This window comes from Ptychodera flava, chromosome 6 (assembly GCF_041260155.1).
Source record: "Ptychodera flava strain L36383 chromosome 6, AS_Pfla_20210202, whole genome shotgun sequence".
Classification (NCBI taxonomy): domain Eukaryota; kingdom Metazoa; phylum Hemichordata; class Enteropneusta; family Ptychoderidae; genus Ptychodera; species Ptychodera flava.
The window spans coordinates 10744211-10770177 of NC_091933.1; the positions used below are offsets into that span (position 1 = coordinate 10744211).

General features: G+C 36.9%; 2 protein-coding genes and 1 long non-coding RNA gene across 4 annotated transcripts in view; all 3 read left to right on the forward strand.

Annotated features, from left to right (window-relative positions):
- Positions 1–25967, forward strand: part of LOC139134804 (monocarboxylate transporter 13-like) — a 70166-nt gene that overhangs the window by 1821 nt on the left and 42378 nt on the right. The window contains exon 2 of one of the 2 annotated variants that reach the window (XR_011552876.1): positions 13821–13960. The exons of the other annotated variant lie outside the window; for it this stretch is intronic. The gene's annotated coding sequence lies outside the window, so the exon portion shown is untranslated. Of the gene's footprint in view, positions 1–13820; positions 13961–25967 lie in introns of those variants that run through there. 2 annotated transcript variants of the gene reach the window in all.
- LOC139134801 (uncharacterized) lies at positions 596–4219 on the forward strand. Its single transcript, XR_011552875.1, has 3 exons — positions 596–1219; positions 2234–2541; positions 2840–4219. It is a non-coding gene; the product is annotated as an uncharacterized lncRNA (long non-coding RNA).
- LOC139134807 (monocarboxylate transporter 12-like) lies at positions 13962–25064 on the forward strand. Its single transcript, XM_070701862.1, has 4 exons — positions 13962–14137; positions 17289–17432; positions 20738–21517; positions 24662–25064. Exons 2-4 carry the CDS (start codon positions 17339–17341, stop codon positions 24808–24810), a joined length of 1023 nt encoding a protein of 340 aa, XP_070557963.1. The 5' UTR covers positions 13962–14137; positions 17289–17338; the 3' UTR covers positions 24811–25064.

Genomic DNA, 25967 nt, shown 5'->3' on the forward strand with positions numbered 1-25967 from the left:
AGTGAGCTGGCAAATGTTAATCATGACAACATGATACTGAGATATTTCAGTTGGAAAACAATTGTTTGTAGTTTTTTCTAATTTCTTGAAATATTCTGTCTTTTGTAACAAACACAATTACATTTTAAGAAAACAAAAATACTTATTACGAAGTAACAGTTCACTTTTCATCCAGTGATATTCATGAACCTATAGTTGCAGCAAATTATTTTTATCAAAAAATGTATTTTTTTTTTCAGAAACATAAAATGACTGTCATGCTACAGAAATATTTTGAGATCTTTTTGTTATATTTTGAACAGGGGTATTCTAATACTGACCATATTTTAAGGCATTTAAACTCCATTCAGATTATAAATGTTAATGGTACAATGCAGGTGCATTGCCACCTACAATACAGATTCATTAGTTTTACAAAACTTGGCTGTCCTAGTCTCTTTCACATGTATTTGGAAATTTACTTCTAAGCCAGGGGCTCATCTGCACCTGTTTACATAAACACTTTTATCCTATACCACTGACGGAATAACAAATGTGTTTCAACCACAGCAAAGTTTACATTTTACAGCTACTTTCATCAATGTTACAGTAATTTGAAGATACTGGAAGAAAAACACCACACCTGACCAAAGCAACTTCTACCACATGAGACCTGCAGACTGCCATTATTGTTTACATCAAATCTAAGACTATAAGTCCAGTGGTCCGATGATGTCATACATCATGTGAATGTTTCTTACTGATTGGCCCAAATGAAACATGTGATATGCCTGTTATCTCTGGTGCCAAATCAACTACCTGAACAAAACAACTACAATCAACCTGATCAATCTGGATGACATCAGCAATCATATGAATGTTTCTTACTGATTGGTCCAAATGAAACACGTGATGTGCTCTGTTATCTTTGGTGGCAAATCAAATAACTGAACAAAGTTACCGTTGAAATATACTATATCTGCTTCTAGGTTCTGCTGCGTTAAATACTACTTCATTGTTATAATTTGATATTATTTCTCGTTGACTGATATTTATTTGGCTTCGAACAAGTTTGCTCTCGTGTATTGGTGAATTGAAGAAACATGGTCAGACTGTTTCTTTCATCGTTGTCACTGAGGACAAATGTATAAAGGTCGGGGAAAAATACTGGTACAGCATCCCATGGAAGTTTGGTGGTAATTTAAACAGCGTTATTTTCGCGCCATAGCAAAGAAATTGGGTAAGTGTTGTCTTCTGCAAGTTTATAGAGATAGCTTTAAGGTTGCAGTATTGGCTGGGTTTTGGAGAACTGTTTACACATTTAATCAAATGAAACAACAATTGACCCCATCAGTGATCTGAATGTCTCTATAATCATATTCTGTGCCCAGTATTCCGAAAACGTCAGGTTGGCAGTGCAAGAGCAGTGCAGTCTTGTGTGAAATACATTACACTCGATAATGAACTGGAATAAAATCCCATGTACATTTTCACCTATTGACAGTGGTTGTAGGGCTTCAAACATCAGATCATTGAGAAAGTCGATCAGCTTACAATTCTCCACATTTCAAGCATGATCATTTCATTCATATTTTCTGAATGTTGCATTAAGTAGTATGGTTGAGAATTCATACTGTGTGTCTTCCAAAAGTTCATTATGCAGAAAACTTTCTGCACGTCATGAGTGAATTATGTATTTCTCAACGTAATTTATACCATTGTACTTTGTGAGCTGAGGAATATTATCTCCTTCCAAATCTAAGAACGCATATCCACCCGGTATTATGTAACAGTCACCTACAACTAACCTTGCATTTGGTTCTGACTGCTCGTGTACAGTTGTGAAGTGAAATGACTGTCAGCTTACTATTGTAAACTTCAAAGAAAAAAGATTTCTATCTATCATTTTTGTTAACTGGTGAAAAATGCTCTGTCTTTATTTTTTAATACAAAACCAATTGAGCCATGATGAATTTTGAAAATGAATAATCTTGGTAGTAATTAAGAATTTTTCAGACTGTGTATATTATTGCAACACTATGAAGACCTAGAGGGAAGGTTGGTTCAAATATGCGTGGTTGTTTGTGAAAATTAACCTGACCAAAAAAATTGCGCTCATTTAATTATCATGGGGACTGCTAGTTGTATTATAAATTCTTTCCACTGCATAAAATTTTAGGACTCTGACACTTGAAGACTAATTTTTTTAAATTATCAAGGTTTTATGTTTCATGCATGATTTCAATTTTTTCAGGAGACAGGAAAACTCTGAATGAGGTACCTCAAACAGCAATGAATAAATGTCACACATGGGTAGAGGTCGAAGGTCACCAAAACCAAACCAGTAATACCCAATCAAGGAATCACACTGCCTGTGAACTGGTAAGAAATGGAGTGCAAAAGGCCAAAGTAAAATCATGGAGCCCAAGAAGCAGTGCAAATCATCACATCGCAAACGCCTTTGAAAGAAAAACTGCAGCCACCACTAAGGATAGGCAGTGGCAGAATTCTGGATATCATGGTTTAATACTGTAGAAGTTGAAATAACAGGATCGATAAAGGGTATGTATATTAATATGCAACTTTTAATTTATGCTGTCAATAACAGCTGCTTTATTGATCAAACAAAATTTTGTATCAATCAGTGTCATTGTAATGTAGATCTAGACAGGGGGACCAATTTCGTGGGGTTCTAATGCAATGTATGAATATTAATAGGCATAGTAAGTTCAACTTTTTTCAAATTTAAACAAACGTTGGCTGTAGTCAAGATGAAAAAGCAGAGGTTGTTCCTTGTACTCCTGCACTGGACAAAGGTTTTATTACTCATCATTTACGTTCCAAATTTCTGTCGTTTCAGCTTTCATCCACAAAAAATATCAAACTGACAGACTCAGTGTACCAAATTTCAACGATATCATCAACGATTAATGTGCTCCAGCAAGACAATGCAGAAAGAGAAAAACAGATAAATTGGTAAGCCATAATTCCACTGAGGAAAAATTTCAGTAATTTGTAGATCTATGGGACTTTTGACGCTACTGTACCGTGTGTTTTATTTCAATCAATTTGACTTCAATCATGACAAGCTACATCACTGGCACAAATATGTGCTTTGCATAATTCACTGTTTTTGTCTACAATTTTGTGCTGTCATCATAACTTCTAGCTTACTTAGACTTAAATGAGTTGCTTTGTAATGATAGGTTTTTTTAACTAACGAGAAAAGCACTGTTTTATGCTTTGTATTCATTTTTTTATTTGCAAAGGTAATTTACATTACAAGTCATACTGCCACAAATTTTTGATATTGCAGTTGCATAGTTTACATGAAGAAATATTTTTGTAGCTGACAATGATATGATAGTAAGATGTTAACTTCAAAGAATCTGATTCAAATACCAGCCTGATATAATTACTTCAGCCTAATGTTGAGAACTGTATGACATTGATAGTTAGAATTCTGAGTTTAATTTCTAAAATTAATATAATTATGAATAGAGGCATCTCAAATTTTACCAGGAACATAGAAACAAGTGCATGCAACAAATACCTAAATGATAGTAATTTTTATGATGAAGAAGGCTTCATAATATTTATACATTGGGCGTTTTACATTCACAAAATGTAATTGCTGTTACCAAACTCGTGTTTCAAAAACGAGACAAGTATGATTATAAGTAACCTTTCCTATTAACAATAATTTTTACATTTCCATGATGTAATCATTATAAACCTATCCTTCACTTTATAATGTACTTCATTCATACATTATATATTTATCATGTGTAAAAGGAAAGTATGTCAGGTTTTTTTAATGTATTGACAAGTTGGACCGGAATATCCTTTATTTTTGAGTGTATTGTAAGGCTGGACAATTTACAAAAGTTATTTCAACTCTCATATAAGCTTTGTCTCTCATTTTTGTAGTTTTATTCACGTACACTGCTATTCCTTTTCATTTTAGCAATAAATAAGTTCTTTCATCCTACATTAGGTCTTATCTGGTTCATGATAAAGAACTTGTACTTGACTGTTGTGGAATGTATGAGTGACACTGACCCTAAGTGGTAAGACTTTTCAAACATACTTATGCATACACCTGTGCAGTATTAATGTGCAAGTACCCCGGTATAACCATCACTACAGTTTGGTAAAGGAAAGAAGATGAGGATGCACTTGTGATGGTTCAATATATTGCTAGAATGCCTGCAGGAATATTGGTATTATCCCCAAATTAATGGAAAGGGTGCGGGGGGGGGGGGGAGTAGGATATGTAAAGCTGTTATGTAACATTATCCAATCTATGTACAAAGATTGCCATAAGCGATATGGGGAGTCTCCAAGGTTCAGGCAGGGTAAAGTTTACAAGCTTCTGACAAAGTTGGCACCAGTTCTAGCCATTCCATGTCAACAATGAATACCAACCTTGAATACCATTCTAGTAACCTCCTTGTAACAAAGTTGTAAGACAAATAATGTTGCAAACTTGCACCATTATCTTGTCACAACCTGGTAGCTTTCGTACGGGATCTGCTATTTCGCTGGCAGGAAGGCTTCGTTTTCTGACCCACTGGCATGATCTACCATAAAACTGTTACAAAACTTTATTCGTGTCATCCACGGAAAAAATAATCTCCCCTTGTGTGTGCACAAAGTAATCGCAGGGCAGTTCTCTGCAGAAATATGGTGAAGAATGTATTATCTTCAGCTTTGCTGTAAAGCTATATCAGCCCTGTTATAAAAATTTGCTGAGTTACTCGTTTTTTAAGGGCATGTAAGCGAAATTGAAGGTTTATAGGATGTTGAGCAGACGTCTGCATATAATTGTTTAATGCTATCCACTTGGCGGTTCACTACAGGCTTTTACAACACACTGTTTTCTAAGAATGTCACTCCCATGCAGACTGCCGTAAGGATGCGACTCAAGTTCATTGACACGTATTTTCAATACGCATTTTCAATGTGGTAGTTTTTATCAGCTAGGTCACCGAAGAGTTTAAAAATGTGTTAGCGTTTCAAAACAGTGCGCATACGTTTATTTTACTTAAATACGCATGTTTTTTTCGTTTTTTGCTAAAAATTGTACGTATAAATCCACCTTGGTGATCTGTTTACGCAAACAACAGCTTTGTTTACTGGGTAAAAACTGTGTCTTGGATTTTTGAAAGTCGCTTTGTTGTCGCGCAATGAGCCTTCAAGTGCCAACTTTACAACTTTACGTAAATAATGTGTCTTCGTTCACGTTTGTAAATATATCTTCACTTCCAGGCTTTCTAACAAAAATCTGAGACACAGTCTTTCAGATAAATTCTTTCACTGCCCGCAGGTGAAAAATCAGGCAAATCTGTGCAGGCGTCGCATACTTATATTTATTCGAATGAAGTACGCACCGCCTAAAACGGAATACAGAAAATCAACGATTTGTGTAAACGAACCATGCGTCACACACTGTGGCCAAGAAGTCCAGCTCACGCACTATTTTCTGCAAAATTTATTTCATCAATACTAACTTGAAATATTTAACATCAGCTCTGTGAATTTAGAACATGTTTGGCATTGCAGATTGTCTAAAAATAGAAAGAAATTATACAATGAAACAACTATTGCTTGGTGCAAGCAGTGAGTGGTATAAAACCACTGACCCCATCCCTCCAGGGTCTATGATAATACACAACAAACACAGAAGAGTAATTCACGGTTTAAACCATTTGTGGAACGCTAAACTAGCATATGAACTGTTAACTGTTGTCTCAACGATTACATTGTGGTTATTTGAGTTCACGGTCAAGTTGAAAATGTCAAAATTTGTGTAAAATAGTCTATATCTCCAACAACCGTGTGCTGTCGTCTCGCCGGGCTGGCATGCATTTGTTCTCAACCTTCAGTCAAGTGGTAACTTCCTATCTCGCGATCGGCAATTTATGCATTTTTTGTGAGAAGTGATGTAATTGTCAAGTTCATGTTAGCGGCGACTTCTGTGTGTAAACAGAACGTCAGTTGCTAGTTTTCCGACCTCAAGATGAGACGAACAACTCTTGACACCATAAAATCTTCAGTGTAAAAATGTATTTTGAAATTCTTAGCTTTTGCACTGCGCTGCAGACTTGTCCCCCTTCTTTTATACGACAGAGATTGAGTAGTGTTATTTTACAAAAACTTCATTTATGTGTTTCTTGCCTTACCAATTTGACACTAATAACCACGCCGTAGCGTAGAGTGTGGACTGTCATCGACGGCGTGTTCCGAAATTGTATCGACTACAGTCTATAGTGGAGTTACGCAATCGGAAGGTTTCACTCGACTAGCAATATAAGCATATTTTTATCAAAGTGAGGACAATTATTTTTGCATAGTGTTATCCAAATTTTATCTTCTTTCAATGTGAATATCATAACCCTTTGTTTTAGTTTTTCCCAATATAAGCGCACATGATTTCGGAAATTTTTCCCACGTTTACATTTAATAATCAAACTCAATGACCGACCATATTTTACCCCCAACTCTTTGTTCATTGTTAGTTGAAATTCTCGGCACCGCTAAAGTAAAAGAAAAGAGAAGCCTAATGTATGTTAACTAATGCAGACCGTACCGATCGATGTCTTATCAGTCATTTGGGCCGTCGTCGTACGCAGTGAGCACGTATCTTTGAGATACTTAATGAAGTTCCACAGAATATGAACACAAAACCATTGCAGCTACTATTTCATGAGTATATGTCTGACTTGCGTGAGTCAACCTCAAATAGCAAAAATTGCTAGTTTAGGCACTTCTAGAAATTCCGGTTTCTTTCGAGTTTGGGTCCAGCTGGAGTCTGTTCGGGTAGGTCTAACTCCCTGATGTCAATGAGGCTTGTTACTGGATACGGTAGTTCGATGTTTGTATAGTCGTACCTGAGCAGACACCGTGAAGAAAAGGCTGTGCGATAAAGGATAAAACTTCGAGTTTCAAAATACAGGTATAAAAGAACACGATATTTACACCAAGCAAGTACAGCCTGGGGATAAAAATACTTATTGCAACTAAGAGAAGTTTCGATTCGCCGGGGCTAATTTTAAGACTAGGGCATAGGCCTATACTACAAGCTGCTACCTTCTTCAAATGAACAAGATAATCAAGGTCCAAAATGTTAGAAATGCACCGGATCAGCGCAACCCACTAGTTCGAAATGCAACATCTTGGGCTTAAGAGTTTCATTGTTGCTTATTGTTAAGTGGGTACGTCTCGGTCTCGGCCATTCAAACTGTTCACCTTGTCCTTGATTGTTGTTGCAGTATGAGCCAAGGTCGAACTGTTTTAAATCCGCAGACAAGAAAAATTTCATACATACATACATACATACATACATACATACATACATACATACATACAAGTAGAAGGAGGACAAGAAACCGTTTGTCACATTTGAAATTGTAACTAGGGCAGGTAACTCACAATGCTGTACAAAAAAGTGTTGCATGGAAGTAGCCGTTATGGTGAGTGTACAAGAGGTTGTGACATGCAGATCTTGTAAACAACTAGCTTTTTCATTTACAAGTATGCAGAATGACATAAATATATAAAAACACAAACGAAAATATCATCTGTACAGATAGCGAGCTTTGCTGTTCAATCACTAAATCTTACATCTGTGAATGGAAATAGGTCAATGTTTTATTTGATAAAAGCTGAAATTGCTTTGAGATTGGATTTCAGGCTGTTTGTCAATTTCCATTATCATATAGTATATTTATGGAATTATTTGTCTCTGGAGGCCAATAATGGCTTCTGCATAAATTCCTGTTTTAATGCTTTCAAATTTGCTTAGAACATGAATGTCTTTGAAACAGATGTATATATCTGATGGCACAGGCTCCTTGGTAGATGAAGGTTTTTGTTTTAAAGTTTCCCCATTTGTCTACGATTCTGTATGGAAAGCAATGATAGACTTAAGTGGTGTAATATTATTAATGTCATGAGTGTTATCATGTTTTGATGTGCGTTTAACATATTTTTTAAAGCATTGCCAACGTTCTCCAGGATTTACCAATTTTGCGCAAGGCATTTGTGTTGTGCTAGGCATTCAATATGTTGTCCCAGGCATTTACCATATTGTCCTAGGCATTCAACATGTTGTCCTAGGCATTTAATATATTGCACTTGGCATTAGATATGTTGTCCAAGGCATTTGATATGATGTCCCAGGCATTTACCATATTGTCCTCGGCATTCAATATGTTGTCCTAGGCATTCAATATGTTGTCCTAGACATTCAATATATTGCCCTAGGCATAAGATATGTTCTGTTAGGCATTTAATATGTTGACCTATAGGTATTTAATATATTGTCAGAGGCATTTACCATATTGTTCTAGGCATTTAATGTGTTGTCCTAGGCATTCAATATGCTGCCCTAGGTATTTAATATGTTGTCCAAGACATGAACTATATTGTCCTAGGCGTTCAGCATATTGTCCTAGGCATTCAATATATTCTCCTAGGCATTTAATATGTTGCCCTAGGCATTTAATACGTTGCCATAGGCATTTAATATGTTGTCTTAGGCATTTACCATATTGTCCTAGGCATTGAATATGTTGTCCTTGGCATGACTGACTTAAGTGGTCTAATGTCAAATATAAAACATCTACATCAGGCCTGCAAATAGAGGTAGGGGTCTGTTTTTGGTATACAGGGACAAAGATGTCTGACAAAATGTCTAATGACTTGCCACTTCCTTTACTTCATTAATTCTGGGCTTGCAAATAGAGCAAGAGGTATGATTTTTTGTATTTATTGCTTCGATATAGTCTGTGTGCGAGGGGTGATAGATGAGTGTGCGAGCTTATGCATTTCACGAACTTTGCAACGTGTGGAGAAGTCGCTGTCAGAAAAACCAAACTACCGGTTATTGAACCAATCTTTGTGAGTGTGGGGATTTGGCCGAGCGGTTCTGTCTGTTGCTTCTCTGCTAAATGACTGGATGCCGTTTGTTGTGAGTTCGAACCCCGATCGAAGACACCGTATTTCGTATACAGGGATAAGTGTAGGAGGAAACTTTTTCGATGAAATATCACATGACCGGCCGCTTCCCGTACCACATTAATTATGCGCATATCTAATTCTGGGCTGCACGATAGTGCTAGAAGTCTGATTTTGGTAGACAGCGATAAATATGGAAGGAAAGATTTTGACATAATGCCACCTGACTGGCCACTTCCTGTATCTCAAAAATGATGCACATATCTAATTCTGGCAGTAGTTAGAGGTCTGAGTTTTTTGCCACAGGCATTATGATTTAACTATTGGCTCATTTCTCAAAACCCTTTTATAGCTTCTTTGCAGCTATATTTTCATCTTTCTATTTAGTGGAAATAATTAATGAAGGGAGCCAATATTAAATCTGACAGCGATGTTTCTATCTTAGATTTTATTTTTCATCATCTCTGAATATTGTTATGAATGGAGTTCAATTTGCATGAGGATATTAAATTCTGAGTGTTTGCCTTCAAAGCATTCATTGATCACTGCATATGCGCTATCACTCGACTTGAATACAGTATCGTCAACATGCCACTTCAATGTGGCACATGATGTAGGTGCGGCAGAATTGTTAGTTGTGGTAGCCCTTAAGAAACCCTTAACAGCTGACACCATAGCTTAAGTTTACTTCAATATACTCATACTTATGATCCTGCATCGATTTTGTCAGAGTGAACACTACTAAATGACCATATACATGTTACCTTTTCCTTCAATTGTACAACCAAAGACAGTAGAGGGACCAAATATTTTCTTAATGAATTCCATGCGATACAATATTACAAGAGGACACCTTTACTTTTTGTATGGTAGATTGCATCGCTAATTTTGATGTACCAAGCTGCATGGTGTTGTAACAGTTGCCAATCATTACATACGACGCCTTGAAATTTGATGCATGGTGCATCAAATGTGTTTAAATGCATCTTGTCCACATTATGAATATTACAAGCAACTAAAGGCCCATAGAAGCTACTAAATTATTGATATTCCCACACATGTTACTGCAACCACTTCTACTATTATAGACCATGCTTACTGTAACTTTACCAACCACTTCATTCACTCTGGCACCATTAGCACTGATATTACAGATCACTTGCCTATTTTCACCTTTATTGAAAATATTGACAATATTTTTACTAGGGATAAGCCTTCTTTATTGAGAGATTATTCACGTTATAGTATCCATAAGTTTCATGAAATTTTAGCAAACACTGACTGGTCAGAGGTGTATCATCTAACTGATGTCAATTCTGCATATAATTTATTTAGTTCTATTTTTGATAAGGCATGCACTCAAGTGGCTCCACTTTGTTTTGCGAAAAAAAGATCAAATGTCCCGAAAAAGCCTTGGATTACGCATGGCCTCCTAAACTCCATCAAGCATAAGCATCGTCTTTACTCTAGACTGATCAAGAGCAACTTTGAGCCTGTTCTCCATAACCAATACAGACGTTACGCAAATCTCCTGACAAAGCTTGTTAAGACGTCAAAGAAGACCTACTATTCAAATAAAATCAAGCAAAATCACGGTAATTCATCCAAGCTATGGAGTACTATCAACGAGTTGACTGGGAAAATTCACACCAATCGCAGAAGGCTACCCAAACACCTGGATATCAGAAACAGTAACAATGTTACAGAGACTATCTCTGATCCACAGCAAATTTCTCACTGTCTCAACAGTTTTTTCTCTCAAATAGGTTGCGATCTAGCCATTAAAATTAACAGTTCTGTCAATTACACTTCTTTCCTAGGTCCTTCAATTCAACATTCTTTCTTTCTTTCTCCAGTTTCTAGAGAAGATATTGAGGCTGTCGAGTTACGAAATTTAGACCAACATAAATCATGTGGCCATGATTTCTTTACAGCACGCCTTCTACGTGACGCAGCCCCCTTCATTGGCCATCTACTTGCATACATTATCAATTTGTCCTTTGAAATGGGCGTTTTCCCAGATCAGCTGAAAATTGCGAAAGTTACACCCATTTACAAGAAAGGTTCTCCCTATAGTACAAATAACTACCGACCTATTTCTGTTCTTTCTTTATCCAGTAAAATAACTGAGAAGGCCGTCAATAGGCAACTGTTGTCATTTCTTGAGCGTTTCAATATCCTACATAAGGACCAATATGGGTTTAGAAAATTTTTCAGTACTAAACTTTCACTTATTGATTTAGTCAGTGATCTTTTTGCAGAATTTGAGAAAGGTAACTTTGTTCTTGGTATTTTTCTCGATCTTACCAAAGCGTCCGATACCATAAACCACAAGATACTTCTTTCAAAGCTTTCACACATTGGTATTCGAGGTCCTCCTTTAAACTGGTTCCATAGTTACTTATCTAACAGACAACAATACGTTTCTGCAGCAGGATGCAACTCTTCTATTCTTCCTGTCATCTGTGGAGTGCCACAGGGATCTATCCTTGGCCCCATTTTGTTCCTTATCTTAAAAAGTTTATTAATGACTTTCCGAACTGTTCTTCCTTCTTCAACTTTAAACTCTTTGCTGACGATTCAAATCTTTTCCACTCTTATAATAAACAGGGCTTTGATGTAAATCAGGCAAATGCAAACCTCATGGATGTTGAAAATTGGTGCAATGCTAACAAACTGACAATTAGCTACTCCAAAACCATGTACATGTTTCTTTCATCTCTTTACAATCCATTTAATAATACTGGTCAGTTACGTATTAAGAATGTTTTATTCGAAGAAGTCGACAATACCAGTTATCTAGGAGTTGACATTGACAAAAATATTACATGGAAACCACAGATTAAGAAGGTTCTTGATAAAATTGTTCCCAAGATTCGTATTATCTCCAAACTAAGGCATTATCTCCCCAAATCCACTCTGTTACTTCTTTACAATGCTCTTATTCTCCCACATATTTCATTTTGTCTGGAAATATGGGGCAGTACTTATCGCTCATCTCTTGATTCAGTTTATAAGGCACAAAAGAAACTTGTTCGCATCATTTGTTTTAAGGATTCTTTTACTCATAGTAGGCCACTTTTTCAATCTCTCGGTATTCTTGACATTTACAGCCAGTTTAAATACCAACTCTGTACATTTATTCATGATCTTTTTCACAACAGATTGCCGAGACGTTTTGATGAGTATTTTTCTTTCCCACAACACCATTACCAAACAAGATGAAATACAAATAGGAATGTTCAAATCCCGAGAAGGAAATACACCTTGGGCAATTTTCCTTTGACTATCACGGTGGCAAAATATGGAATGAGATACCACATGATATCCGTAACATACCTAATAGAAACGGTTTCAAAGCGAAATTAAAAGACTACTTGATAACAAATCAGTGATCCACCAAATTTACCTTGCTACATTTTTTTCTTTTTCTCCTTGTTACGTGTTTTTTGTTCTTTCTGATAGCTCATTTTTCGCCTCAGTTCTTCACATTAATCTGTTTTAGTCAGTAAACACTGTGCATTTTACCATGCGTTAATTTACAAGTTTACTTTGTTTACTTATTGTAAAAGCCCTCTGTATTTTACGATTGGTTACTTTCTGAACAGTTAAATGGGAAACAGATGATGCAAGCTTCACTTAATCTTTTCCTGTTTTCCAGTCATAGATCACATTCAAATGATTATATAGCAATACTTTTCTGCAGAAATGTCACTATTACATATTCTGAATATATCTTTCAAATATTACACACTCTTGACATTCTGTACATAGTACATCGTATTTCTATGGCAAATAAACACAATAAAATATTGTACGTACACTCAATTTGGCATGCCAAAGGTAACTAAATGTGAGCACATATTTCACACAAGATACCTGGACGTTCTCGCTTTTCTTTCAGAAACTGTTTATATTGAGTACTTGTTATTCAATTTTTTGATTCGACAATGAGTATTTATTGAAACCGTCATTCACTTTGTAGTTGGTGTAAAAAAAACACAACAGCCCGTGAGGAATGCAACAAAATGCTTCGGATAAAGATGATAAACTAGGGACGTATTTTTGAATGGATTAAAGTAAGAAAATTAAAGAAAGCTGTACTGTTACACTCTTATTACAAGTACTGTAACCTCTCATCAACGTTAACAATAAAATCTCCTTGGATGCCAAACAGTAGTTATGACAGCATGAAAAGCTCTTGTAAGATTAAAACAGTTAATAAATATTAAAGCTTATGGCTTAACATTACCAATTACTATACTATATATTTCACTTCATAAAATATACGTGTTTCAACTCAATATCCTACGAGAAGTTCATCTCTAGAAAACCAAAACGAGGTACCTCGAAAGTAGTCCAAAGGCCTCTAAATACCTTATTCAGCTTTGTTAAATTCCTTTCAACAATATGGCATCTGACATAATGTCGGACCATGGAAGGAAATGCCAATAGCTTGAAAGGTCACACACATATTGGACGACAGCTATTGTTTCTCTATAAAAAAAAAAGCTTACTTCGTTTGAATACACCAGGGAAAATATAAAAATGATCCTATAAAATGAAATGCCGTGAACAGAAATCAAAACCCATGGCAAACGAAGACCTGAAACTTGAAACTTGCAGGCGTTTTACGACTGTATACTATGTATACTATGTCCAAAATTGCGCCCTTGTACCGCAATTGAACGGCCTGTGCATACAAAAGCAACATATGAATAATTATTAATTCAGTACGATTTTTGTTACAGTGATTCTTCCGAAGTTATAAGATCGGTTTTCCCACCAGCACCACTATCACCACATCAAACGAAAGTTCGGGACCTTACAATGATGTCTCACTTAACGTATTTCTTTCTCCTTCATTCCTCTTGATACAGCCTTGGCAAGGAAAGATGACTTCTGCCACCAACGATGACATTAACATAGACAGAATGCCCGACGATGGCAGAGGGCACTTTTCAGGAGATGCTATGCTTGGTAGCGAAAGAAGACTTGAGCGTCACGTTTCAAAGATGTTCCAGACGGTGGATGGGGTTGGATAATAACATTCAGCGCATTTCTCAATGAGGTATTCATTGATGGCCTCACTGCATCAGTAGGTGTTTTGATGCCGACACTGAAAGAGTATTTCCAGGAAGGAGCTGGAAAGGTTTCTTCATCGCATCGTTAGGTTTGTTTGTGTTTCATTGTGCAGGTGAGTATCTTCGTGCAAACACTGTCTTCCAAACAAATACTGGATCTCATAAGCAATATACATCCTTAATGTTCCTCTGTGCAGTCTAGCATGCCTTGCTTGTTTCTTAGCTGAATTTCAAGACAATCCACTAATTGCTTTTGTTTTTTCTTACACGATTTCAATAGGATACGTACTGTTTAAGGTAACTCGTTACGATGGCAATTCAAAAGTTGAAACATACAATACACAATCGAAAGAAGAGTGCGCGGCCGTATGTGTCTGTCTGTCTGTCAGTTACAGTAAATTCTCGATCAGATTCGACCTTGGGACTTACGGCAACTAGTCACCTAGTACTTCGGCTAAATCACTACCCCTAAAAACATGTTCAATAACCGAGCTAAGTCGTTGAAATTTATCAGAACGCGACCGTTCAACACGCTGTAAAGTTCAAGAAGCACACTTACACATACGGACTATTATACTGTAATTGTATTGCCCACGGCAAAGCAAGTGCAATTATTATTTAAAAAAATCTAAGGTATTTTAAAACCACTAATTAACAGATGTTGTGATACAATGGTATAACGTCTTATCGCCTCTGGCCTGTTACTGCATTCCACACTCATACACAAACACGTATAAACATATATTTTAGCTCCACTCTCAGCGACGCGGAGCTTATCAAATAGGTTGATTTCGTTGTCGATGGTCCATTGTCGATCAGCAATGGCCTTCTCCTCTGAAACCTCTAGTCAGATTACTCTTAAATTTTAATATGCAGCTCACTTTGGTGACCTCAGTTAGGTTTGTTCAAATCGTAGTGAAATTGCATATTTTTATTTTTTATGTAGTCTTTGCTGTTTTTTGGTTATAAAATCTTACTCTTTGAAACCGCATGTCCGATTGCTTCGAAATTTGATATTGGGTGACCTCGGTTGTGTTTGCTCAAAATTTCGGTGAAATTGACATATTTGTAATTTCAAGGCAAGCTTTGATATTTGGGATACAGGTCCCTAAAGATGGCCTATTGACAAAGATTTATTTCACCAAAACAACTTGTCTGACCGTTTTGATTTTTGGAATACAGGTACTATGTTCATAGGGATGGTGAAAATGTGATATATTCAATTATGATGAACTCTACAATGTTGTACTTTTCGGGTAACATTTGCAGTTTTGGTCAAAAAACTTTGTTTCTCAAGACTTCTAATCTAAAAGCTTTGATATTTGATATTTTGATATTTGGTATACAGGCAACTACAGATGAATATTAATATATGTGATCCGTTGAAATTATGATGAAATGCGCAATTTTGCTTTTTTAGGGCAAACCATTTGTTTATCAACACTCCTTGTCTGATACCTTTGGTATTCTGTATACAGGTTTCCAGGGGTTATCTTACTCATGATGTAGAGAAATAATGATGAAATCTGTAATGTTGTATATTTTGGGCAATTTTTGCCATATATGGTCAAAAAATGTGTTTCTCAAAAACTGCTCCTCTGATAGTTTTGATATTTGGTTTACAGGTTCCTAGGGGTATTTTAAGATGATAAAGTGACGTTATGATGAAATCTGCAATTTTGTTCTTTTCGGGGTAATTTTTGCCATTTCTGGTCAAAAAAATATGTTTCTTAAAAAACTACTAGTCTGATACCTTTGGTTGACATTTTTTTAGGGTTGGATTAATGCGATATGTTCAAATGATGATGAAATCTTCTGCGGCTTTATTTTTTCATTTGTAATCAGACCACTGAAATAAGCTATCAAAGATTTCCACCTTCTTCATCAACACATGTGTCACAAACAGTTATCCTCTACTAACACAGCGGCACAGTATCAGCCGTAAGGTCCCGTTTTATTATAAATATTAAGGAATAGTTTTTAGTGACTAGGAATTGAGGGGAATTACATTTTCCACAATAACCAAATATACTGTCATTATTTGCGTACAGTTCAACTTAAGCGTAACCTGTCATCCGGTGTGGATGTAAACAACCGACGGATGCAGATCATTGTGGATACATCAGTGCATAGCTTTGGGTCCATGGCTCTGCAGGAGTGACTGTAAATCATTGTGTGTAGAGTGTAAGAACTATTTGCCAAACATTCTGCAAGGTTGAAGGGTATCGAGATCACTGTATTTGTACCGCTTTTAATCAAGCAACATTTTTTCTAGACACATCAAAGTGGATTGAGCAGTTTCATGTTGTGCTAATCTTTATAATTATTAGCATTTACGTCTATTTGTACAATAAATAATTCAAAACTACAATTTTGTTAAACTTTATGTGTGTCTCCTTGTTCAGTACAAATGCTCAATCGTGATATTTCTGATCAGCTGCATTATTGGCCCACTCCTTTCAGCAGTCCATCGGAACAGTAAAGTCCCCAAGGGCTCAATGCCATCAATATTTTTAGTTCTGCTGTCAGCGACTTGGCAAATAGGCCGATTGCCCGTTGTCGTCGGTCAACAATTGCCTTCCCCGAAACCGCATGTCCGATTACTTTGAAATTTGATATGCAGTTAACTTGATGTGATTTCAGTAAGGTTTTTAAAATCGCGGTGAAATTTGCATATTTGTATCTTGGGGGAAGGTTTAGCTATTTTCGGTCAAAAACCTTGTTCTTAAAGCTACTCATCTGATAGCTTTGACATTTGGTATACAAATTCCTACAGATAAACTGAATTGTTATATATTGAAATTTTGAGTAAATCTTAAATTTTATATTTTGGGAGAATTTTTTGCCATTTTTTGTGATTTTTTGTCAAAAAATCTGTTACTCCTAAACTACTTTTCTGATTGCTTTTATATTTCGTATACAGGTTCCTAGGGGTTATCTTATTTATGATGTATTGAAATTATGATTCAATCTGCAATTTTGTTTATAGGACATTTTTGCCATTTCTATCAAAAAATCTGTAACTCGAAAACTGCTTGTGCGATAACTTTGATATTTTGATATTTGGTATCTTTGGTATATTTGGTATACAGGTTCATAGGGGTACAACTAAAACTACTCGTATGATAGCTTTGATTGACATGTTTTTGGGGATGATTTTAATGTGATATCTTCAAATTATGATGAAATATTCAATTGTGTATTTTTGCAGCTATTTTTGCCCTGTTATCAGGCTATCGTGACTGACGTTTATATCTTTCACAGGTCCAATTTCAGTCTCGATCGGAGAATACACTGGGGAGAAAAAGGCTGCTATGATCGGCGTTCTCTTGTGTTCTGCGGGTCTTTTCATCAGTGGATTCGTGTTGAATGTAATGATGCTCTACATTACGATTAGTTGCTTAATGTGTGAGTATCGTCTAACCATGCTCTGATTATCACGAAAATATCATATTATTGGTCATTCTCTTCTCAGCGCTGTGCCACACAAGTACAGAGGATTTCATTCAACCCGTTGACATTTACAATAATTTCCAGAAATAATGCTGCCATAAGCACACTATTAACAAGGCAGTTTATTTGTTACTAGAATGATACGAAATGATTTGTGTTGACAATGCTTGGCTAAACTCCGAAAAAGGTGGCGGTGCACATTAGACAGCGCTTTCTTGTGCAGTATAGCTCTTTCGCAAACGTTCAATAAACGTTCAGAATTAAGCTACGTCGAGATTAAAGTTGTGTACGATTTATAGGTTAGAATGTAAAGCAGACGTAAGCTGAGTGAAATGGAAGTGTAAGTTAATGTAAAATATGCAAATCTCCGGATTTTTTGGGTTCATTTTTCTCCCCTTTTCACATTATAAAAGAATAACTCCACTCTGGCTATGTCGAATTGCGTTAAATTTCACATTTTCATTTGTGAGAAACTATGCAACAGAACCATCACTTTGTTTATCGATAGATTTCGTACATTCTTTGAAGAAAGTGTGTGTGCTAATTGAAACCTCCCGAAAGTGTCCTTAAGTTTCTTTATCAGTCATGTTTGATTCCCGTAGTTTACACAGCAACGAACTGAAAGAAACCTAAATCTTTACTACTTTTTGGTATTTCCCATGGTTGAGCTTCCTTTCTGCTCTGCAAAACTGTGGAAAGTCGCACGGTTCACATTTGGCATAACGGTAAGCGGAACATCCAATGTAATGTGGGTCGTATTAATTCATGCACTGTACTTGACACGCCATTGCATGTAAACCTTTAGTCCTCTTAGTTCTGCGTTTCTTAAACTTGTATACTGTTGAATACTGTTGAATATTTAAAAAAAAAACACAGAACTTGCGTTTTCCATGCAAGTGTTTTAATTATGTATCGTACTAGTGACAAAAAACAAAACAAAACAAAACAAGTCATCGTTGATGACACAGTCCCCGCTTGTCCATTTTGTTATAATCTTTGGTGTCTAGGTAGCTGTGGTCTAGGTAGCTGTGGAATGACATTGATTCAACTGGTGTATCAGGCCTGTGACTTGCATAATAAAGTAATCTGAGGAACGTTCAATAAATGACTCATCTCTGCGGTAATGACCACTGAAGGAACTTTTGATTACATCACACATAACGATGCCCTCACTGCCTCTAGTGTCATGACGGCACATACTATACACATGGTATGGTGGAATTTTCGAAATGGTATGGGATCGGGTATGTTGTTGTAATCAGCCATTTTGGATCATATAATGAAACAATTAATGTGCACAAGAATGCAGTCATAGTATTTTATCTTCGTATCACGTTTAAACAAAATCAGTCCATTGAGGGACAGTGACCTATGTTTATGTTTCAAAGACATAAAAAAATCACACCAAAATTGAAATCAAATGGCTGTCTATTGACCATATGTATCATAGCACAAAATTAGTAGACATGCATATGTATGCCATAGTACTTTATCTCTGTACCAAGTCTCAACAACATTGGTTAAGGAATATTTGCATATGATTAAGCCTCAAAGACCATCTGGCAGCGATATCGGAAAAAAATGACAATCTGGCAGCCATATTGGAACATGTCACGAAGTAAATTGACATGTATATGTATGCCATAGTGCTTGATCTGTGTGCCAAGTTTGGACAAAATGGGTGTAATGACCTTTGAAGTACGCTTCAAAGACATGCAAAATTCCAACAAAATGGCAGTTCTGAAGCCATATTGGATCCCATCGCAAGGTTAATTGATACATGCATATGTATGCCATAGTGCTTTGCCTTTGTGCCAAATTTGAACAAAATCGGTTCAAGGATGTTTGAGTTATGGTTCAAAGACATGAAAAAATCGCAACAACATGGCCTCTCACGCCCATATTAGATCGTATTGCAATATAATTCAACATGCATATGTAGGCCATAGTGTTATGCCTTTGTGCCAAGTTTGAACAGAATCTGTTCAAGGATGTTTGAGTTATGGTTCAAAGACATCAAAAATCGCAAACAAAATGGCCGCCTCGCGGCCATATTGGATACCATCGCAAAATAATTTGACATGCATATGTAGGCCATAGTGTTATGCCTTTGTGCCAAGTTTGAACAGAATCTGTTCAAGGATGTCTGAGTTATGGTCCAAAGACATGAAAAATCAAAACGAAATGGCCGCCTCGCACCCATATTGGATCCCATCGCAAAATAATTTGACATGCATATGTAGGCCATAGTGTTATGCCTTTGTGCCAAGTTTGAACAGAATCTGTTCAAGGATGTCTGAGTTATGGTCCAAAGACATGAAAAATCGCAACAAAATGGCCGCCTCGCGCCTATATTGGATCGTATCACAAAATAAATCGATGTGCATCTGTAGGTACTAGTGCTATGCCTTTGTGCCAAGTTTGAACAAAATTGGTTTGGCAGTGTCTGAGAAACTGTTGGTGACGGACGGACGGACGGACGGACGGACGGACGCACAGACGGGACCCAATCTATAAGTCCCCGCCGGACTTCGTCCGCGGGGACTAACAAAACCACGGAGATTACTACTAGTATTTACCTAAAGTATTCTTCTGTCACGGTGTCCACCAATGCGCGATGGTTAGCTAGTAGGGTAGTGCTCGGCTATGACTACGTCGCAGCCATGTTATAGCCCTGCCACGGCGGACTAGTGCGCGCATAGACGCCAGAGTATTAGCCGATGGCCTATAGAACCAACTGAGAAGGAACTTGCCATGGCATCTCAAACGAAACTTTGTAGTAGTGTAACTGCTTTTTTGCCGTTTAAAACTTACTTATAAGCATCATGATGTCTGACATTAACACCTACGCAGTACACAGTACGGAGACTTGAGGCTCATATGGTGAGAAAAGCCATTTTATCCTGTTTCGTACGCGTTTCGTGAAAGGTGTCAAAAGCATTGGACAGATCTAACATTTCTAGACAATCATCGACAATAGTGGTATTAGTGGATGTGTTATAATATCAATCCCACCAGGCCTGTTTCTGCGTAGAGAAAAGTTGGAATGTTCGTATCGATGGATGGTAGGGATTGATACTGTAGCCAGGGAGGAGGCCACAAGAAAGTATCCTCGTTCACGCAGACTCTACAACTGAATGACCGCTAAAATTATATAGAATAGCCAGTTAGTCTGTCAAAAGTCAGGGAAGAAGTGAGCAACCTTATCTGTATCATCTGCCAATTAGAAAGTAAGTACGTTCTTATCTTCATTGTTTCAGATTTTGGTTTAACCCTGTCTTATTTGCCAACTTTTACCCTGCTCGGAAAGTACTTCCAAAAACGCCATGGTTTAGCCAATGGCCTAGCAACAGCAGGGTATGGACTTGGTGTGATGGGTTTGCCACCAATCTGTCAATTACTCATCCAGCGTTACGGTTGGCGAGGAACATTCATTATTCTATCGGGCATGTCTGCAAACCTTTGTGTGGCAGCGGCGTTACTTCGCCCACTTCCTACGAAAGAAAAGAATGAAGACATTAACACCAATTCCGTAGACAGGGGGGACACGTGTTTTAGCTTCATCCGTCGGTTCGGTTTTCATATCATTTGTCTGCAACCTAGCACAATTGGAATCTCTATAGCCAACAGCTTCCTGGGTGCAACGAATGGAACATTCATCACTTTTTTCATGCAACGAACCGTTGACATCGGCATTGGTAGAATGGACGCTTCGCTATTATTGACTGTACTCGGAGCTTCTTCATGCCTGATGAGACTGACACATGGCTGGTTCATCGACCTGAGAATAGTATCACCTGTCAGCGTACTTATAGGAAGTATTCTTATGTGGACTGTGTTTCTTTTGATATCTGTGTTTGTTGTTAACTACTGGGGATTAATGATACTGTCTGTGTGCTTTGGACTGACAAGCGGTCTGTATAATCCACTGCCCTTCGTAGTTTACAAGGATGCAGTTGAACGGAAGAACTTATCCAGTGCATATGGATTACATCTGTTTTCTTTTGGAGTTGGTAACTTAATTGGAATAGCAATCACAGGTAATGAACTACATAAACAACTGACTTTGCGTTATTAGCGCCTTTCATTAATATTTAACTTACAAATTATCATATATCTTGAGCCACGTTCATCGCTTTGGGCAAAAACGCCCTCACATTTTTTAAAAATAATTTGCCATATGGCTTACTTTTTCCAAATATGGGCAAGCAAGTGCTTGTCAGAAAATAACATCTATGAAACTTTCGATTTTTCCACATTGTATACCACAATACCACATGATAAATTGAAGAACGCTTGAAAAACATCATCAACCAAGCATTTTTCTACAAAATGGTTCACGCCGTTACAAATATGTGGTATTAGGGTATAATTCTACATATTTTGTTAAAAATATTACTAACGCTAAAGTGTTTTATACCGAGAAAGACATTATCAGTATGCTTGATTTCCTCATTGACAACATATTTGTTGAATTTGGAGGACACATTTTCCAACAGTGTATAGGAATTCCCATGGGCACTAACTGTGCTCCCTTACTTGCCGACTTATTTCTGTTCTCATACGAGGCAGAATTTATCCAGAACCTTATCAAGCAGAAAAAGGTCTCTGTAGCTCGTACTTTCAACCTTACATTTAGATACATAGACGATGTTATTTCATTGAATAACTCTGAATTCAGTAAATATCTCGCTATGATTTATCCTCCAGAATTGGAGATTAAAGAAACTACAGAAACGGCCTCTTCTGCTTCATATCTGGACATTTTACTTGAATTTGACTCTAATGGTCACCTTTCTACTAGGCTATATGACAAGAGAGATGATTTCAACTTTAGTATAATTAATTTCCACACCTCATCAGTAATATTCCACTCTCACCTGCTTATGGGGTATACATTTCCCAGCTTATTCGATATGCAAGAGCATGCAGTTCATATGGTGATTTTGTAGAGAGACATGGCCATCTCTCTTTCAAACTGTTAAATCAAGGTTACACCAGAGCAAGACTTGTCTCTACATTCAAACGCTTTTTTGGCAGGTATCGCAAGCTGGTTGATAAATACGATATCTCTCTTCGACAAATGATCACTGATGGCATCGGTGACATGGGGCCTTAGTGACCACTACCTATCTGACTTACAGATTGATATATGGCGGGTGCCACATGTGGGGCAGGATGCGCTTACTATTTTCGAAACACCTGACATCACTTCTTGGTCTTTGGCCAGAGGTCCATATATCTTTCTTTCATGAATTTGACTTTGTTTGTGTACCGTCTATTTACTGTCTGTTCTGTGCTGTTTTGTGTCTATGTTTACAACTATTGTCTTACAAATTTTGACCTAGTGTTATTGGTTATGGATTGGTATGATTGCGATTATTTTCATTCTGGATACTACTCTTGTTGCCATCAGCAAATATTTAATTTGTAAACAAAGCTAGAGCAAGATTCGAACGTCTCCTCGTTCTGATCGTACAAGCGACAGTGAAGTTTGCAAAATTGCGTGATATTTCTCAGGATTTCATATTAAATTTCAGTGTTAAGGGACTGGTCAGTTTCTTCAGCCGGGGGGGGGGGGCGGTGGATTCATGGAGGGCCACCCAGTTTTTGACTTTGGTAATGGGTCACCATGTTTTTGAAATGCCCAATAGGGGGAGTCAGTGTGTTTTGAATTTCGACACGGCCTCATTAAAAATCCATCGTACTAGTACCAGCCATGAATTTCAGTTGCATATTTCAGCGCGCTTTTTGGGCGGGCATATCAGACATATCATATATCAGGGATATCTGTATGTTTCGGTGCGCCCTTCGAGCACATTACTTTAATACATCGGACATATTTTTCAGCGCGCCCTTCAGGCACATGGGTTTAATATATCATGAGATATTTATCAGAGATATCTGCATGTTGAATTTTTTCGGGCGCGAAGGGGGCAGTACTTTAATAAATCAGAGATATATGTCAGAGATATTTTGATGTTTACAAAGTGAAAGTCTGTTTTGCAATTGTACCATTATGAAATCTGCAGTTTATATGAAAGCATGACAAATTTCTTATATTTATGTTTTCTCGATGAGTATTCAGAGAGCAACATACACGAGCATGCACTAATTTTTCACAATATATATACAGTGACATATTTTAGAAAGAGGAAAACGACAAGATATTTTTTCTCATTGATGCAACTATTTCCTTTGTGTCACAGGTTTTCTATAAAAAGGTACTTTTTCATTACTAAATAATAGTTAACAAACGGCAGTTTTGGTCGTTATCGGCTGTGCTCTTATAGTTTCAATGTTCGAAAAGGTCCTCTCTGACACTGGACACGTCAGATTTGGCAAAAACTTACAAAAAGGCTCTCCATGCTTCTCAGGAAATGTAATTGGATGGCTGGCAGGTCTAAACACCATCAAAGGTTTTGATTTACTGCTTTTCTCTCTTTGAGATTAATGATTGACATGCATTTCTGTACAACAGTTCTGGACATGTGGTTACATTCACAGCTCATTCAAAATACTGTGTTCAAATTTTGAAACAATTTTACAATTTGAAATTTCTATCTTACGACTGAGATGTCAACAATTTCATAACACAGAATGACTGAATGCTTAAAACTCTCTTAGTGAACTTTTCGTACATACTGTTGCCATACCAAAGTTGATTGGGCTATACGGCTATTGTAATAGCGTGTGTCAAATGGTCACCAAGACAGGGCGCACTAAATACTGCAGATATTATGCTAACACTGAACCGTCAGGACTCAATGAACAAAGCGAGGAAACATAGGGCAAGAAGGGGAAACAAGGAAAAACAGGCTCATATACACAAAAAGGGTTTAATAGCAGTATTCATTATTCTTTCTCATATTTCAATTGGCAATACTCGTTTACCTGTGACCTTCATGTAAGTTGTCCGCTTAAAATAGTTCTGGCATTATATTAAAACTATGCAAGGAGAGGTAGTACATAAGTGTTACTGATGTAGAAGAGAAATTGTATCAATATACATGCAAAATGTACAGGTGCATGATCAAATCATACGTCATATAATGCGTCAAACTCACCTGCATACCGTTATAACAACAAATCTCTCTATTGTTATGAAACTATGATCTATTTGTAAAATTCATTTTTGGCTTAAATGATATTTGTTATATCGTGTCCTTTGCAATTTCATCTAGGAGCCCTGTATGATGTAACAGGAACCTCAGACATCATGATGTACTCAGCTGCCACGTGGGCCTTTCTCTCTGCTGCAATTCTTGCCATCACCAAGATATGTGCAAGAGATAGCCTTGAAGTAACGACCAGACTGTCCAGAAGCCACTGACTGACAGTTTTAATAGCCCGTCGAATATAGATTTTAGAACACAATGAGTACTAGATAATACGTCAAAGACAATAAAAATCAGCGGTACCACTCTAAGGATGTTCATATCACTTGACAACTGACCAAAATATGGCTCCAAAGTTGATTAAACATGATAAGTATATGTGAAAGATTCGGACCTAAGGTTTTTTTAAAAGTATCCAACACGAGTATGAGTGGGAAATTTTCACTGCTTCTGCATTATACGGACTGTAATAAAGTTAAAAAATAATGTTGAATCGACTCAGTCTCTTCATGCTTTGCACGATAGTGTGATTGTGACCTTGAACTCAGCAGCAAATGAAGTCAAATCTGAATTCGACGTGCGTAAAACAAGTTTATTTCAGACTATATGTCCAAAGTCGCATCACACAAACAAAATGAATGTCATACTGAAATGATTAAAAAAGAAGGGAAAAAGAAATAGATATTATGAGTAGATAATCACTTGCGAGAGAAAGAGTTAAATTGTATACAACTGCTTCCGGAGGACACGGACTTTCTTATTGTGGCACAATTCCAGTCTAAATTACACATCGCAGAAATCAATTGTAAATACTACTTCCGATTACATTGTTAGACACAAACATATTTGAAACACTGCTGCCAGCAGAAACACCTAAAAGCCTCCTTCAAACATTATTATACATAACTTTCTTATTTGTAGTTAAACCATAAATGGAAACAATAAATATTTTACGGTAAGCACAAAACAACACTAATATTAACAGAAAAGAGTATACATTGTCTCATTAGCATATTGGCTGTAACACAAAGAGTACGTCTTCATATCGTTCAATATCGGAAGTATCAGCCTTATCATTAGTAATTACATGCCCCTAGTGACTGTGCTGAATAACAAATTCTACCTTGCACCGTTGAATATTACTTAAGGTGTAATTTTTCTTCCATTTAAACCATACATTCCGTTTTCTCGAAATTACAGATTATGTCGTTATGGTCAGAGGAGAAAGTAACATAACTTCTCCTCTATATCCCTCTTCCCCGAAATAGATGACACTGAATTGGAATTGCACTGAAATGATTCTGCCACATTTAAACAACATTAGCATGACCAGATGCATCGGCCACTGTATATGCTAAATGAGCTTTAGTGT

Excerpts from the sequence above, each read along its gene's own strand:
- LOC139134807 (XM_070701862.1), top strand. The coding sequence starts at position 17,339 with ATGATCGGCGTTCTCTTGTGTTCTGCGGGTCTTTTCATCAGTGGATTC. Across the intron at positions 17,433-20,737 it reads TACGATTAGTTGCTTAATGT|ATTTTGGTTTAACCCTGTCT; the intron begins GTGAGTATCGTC and ends TCATTGTTTCAG. Across the intron at positions 21,518-24,661 it reads AATTGGAATAGCAATCACAG|GAGCCCTGTATGATGTAACA; the intron begins GTAATGAACTAC and ends AATTTCATCTAG.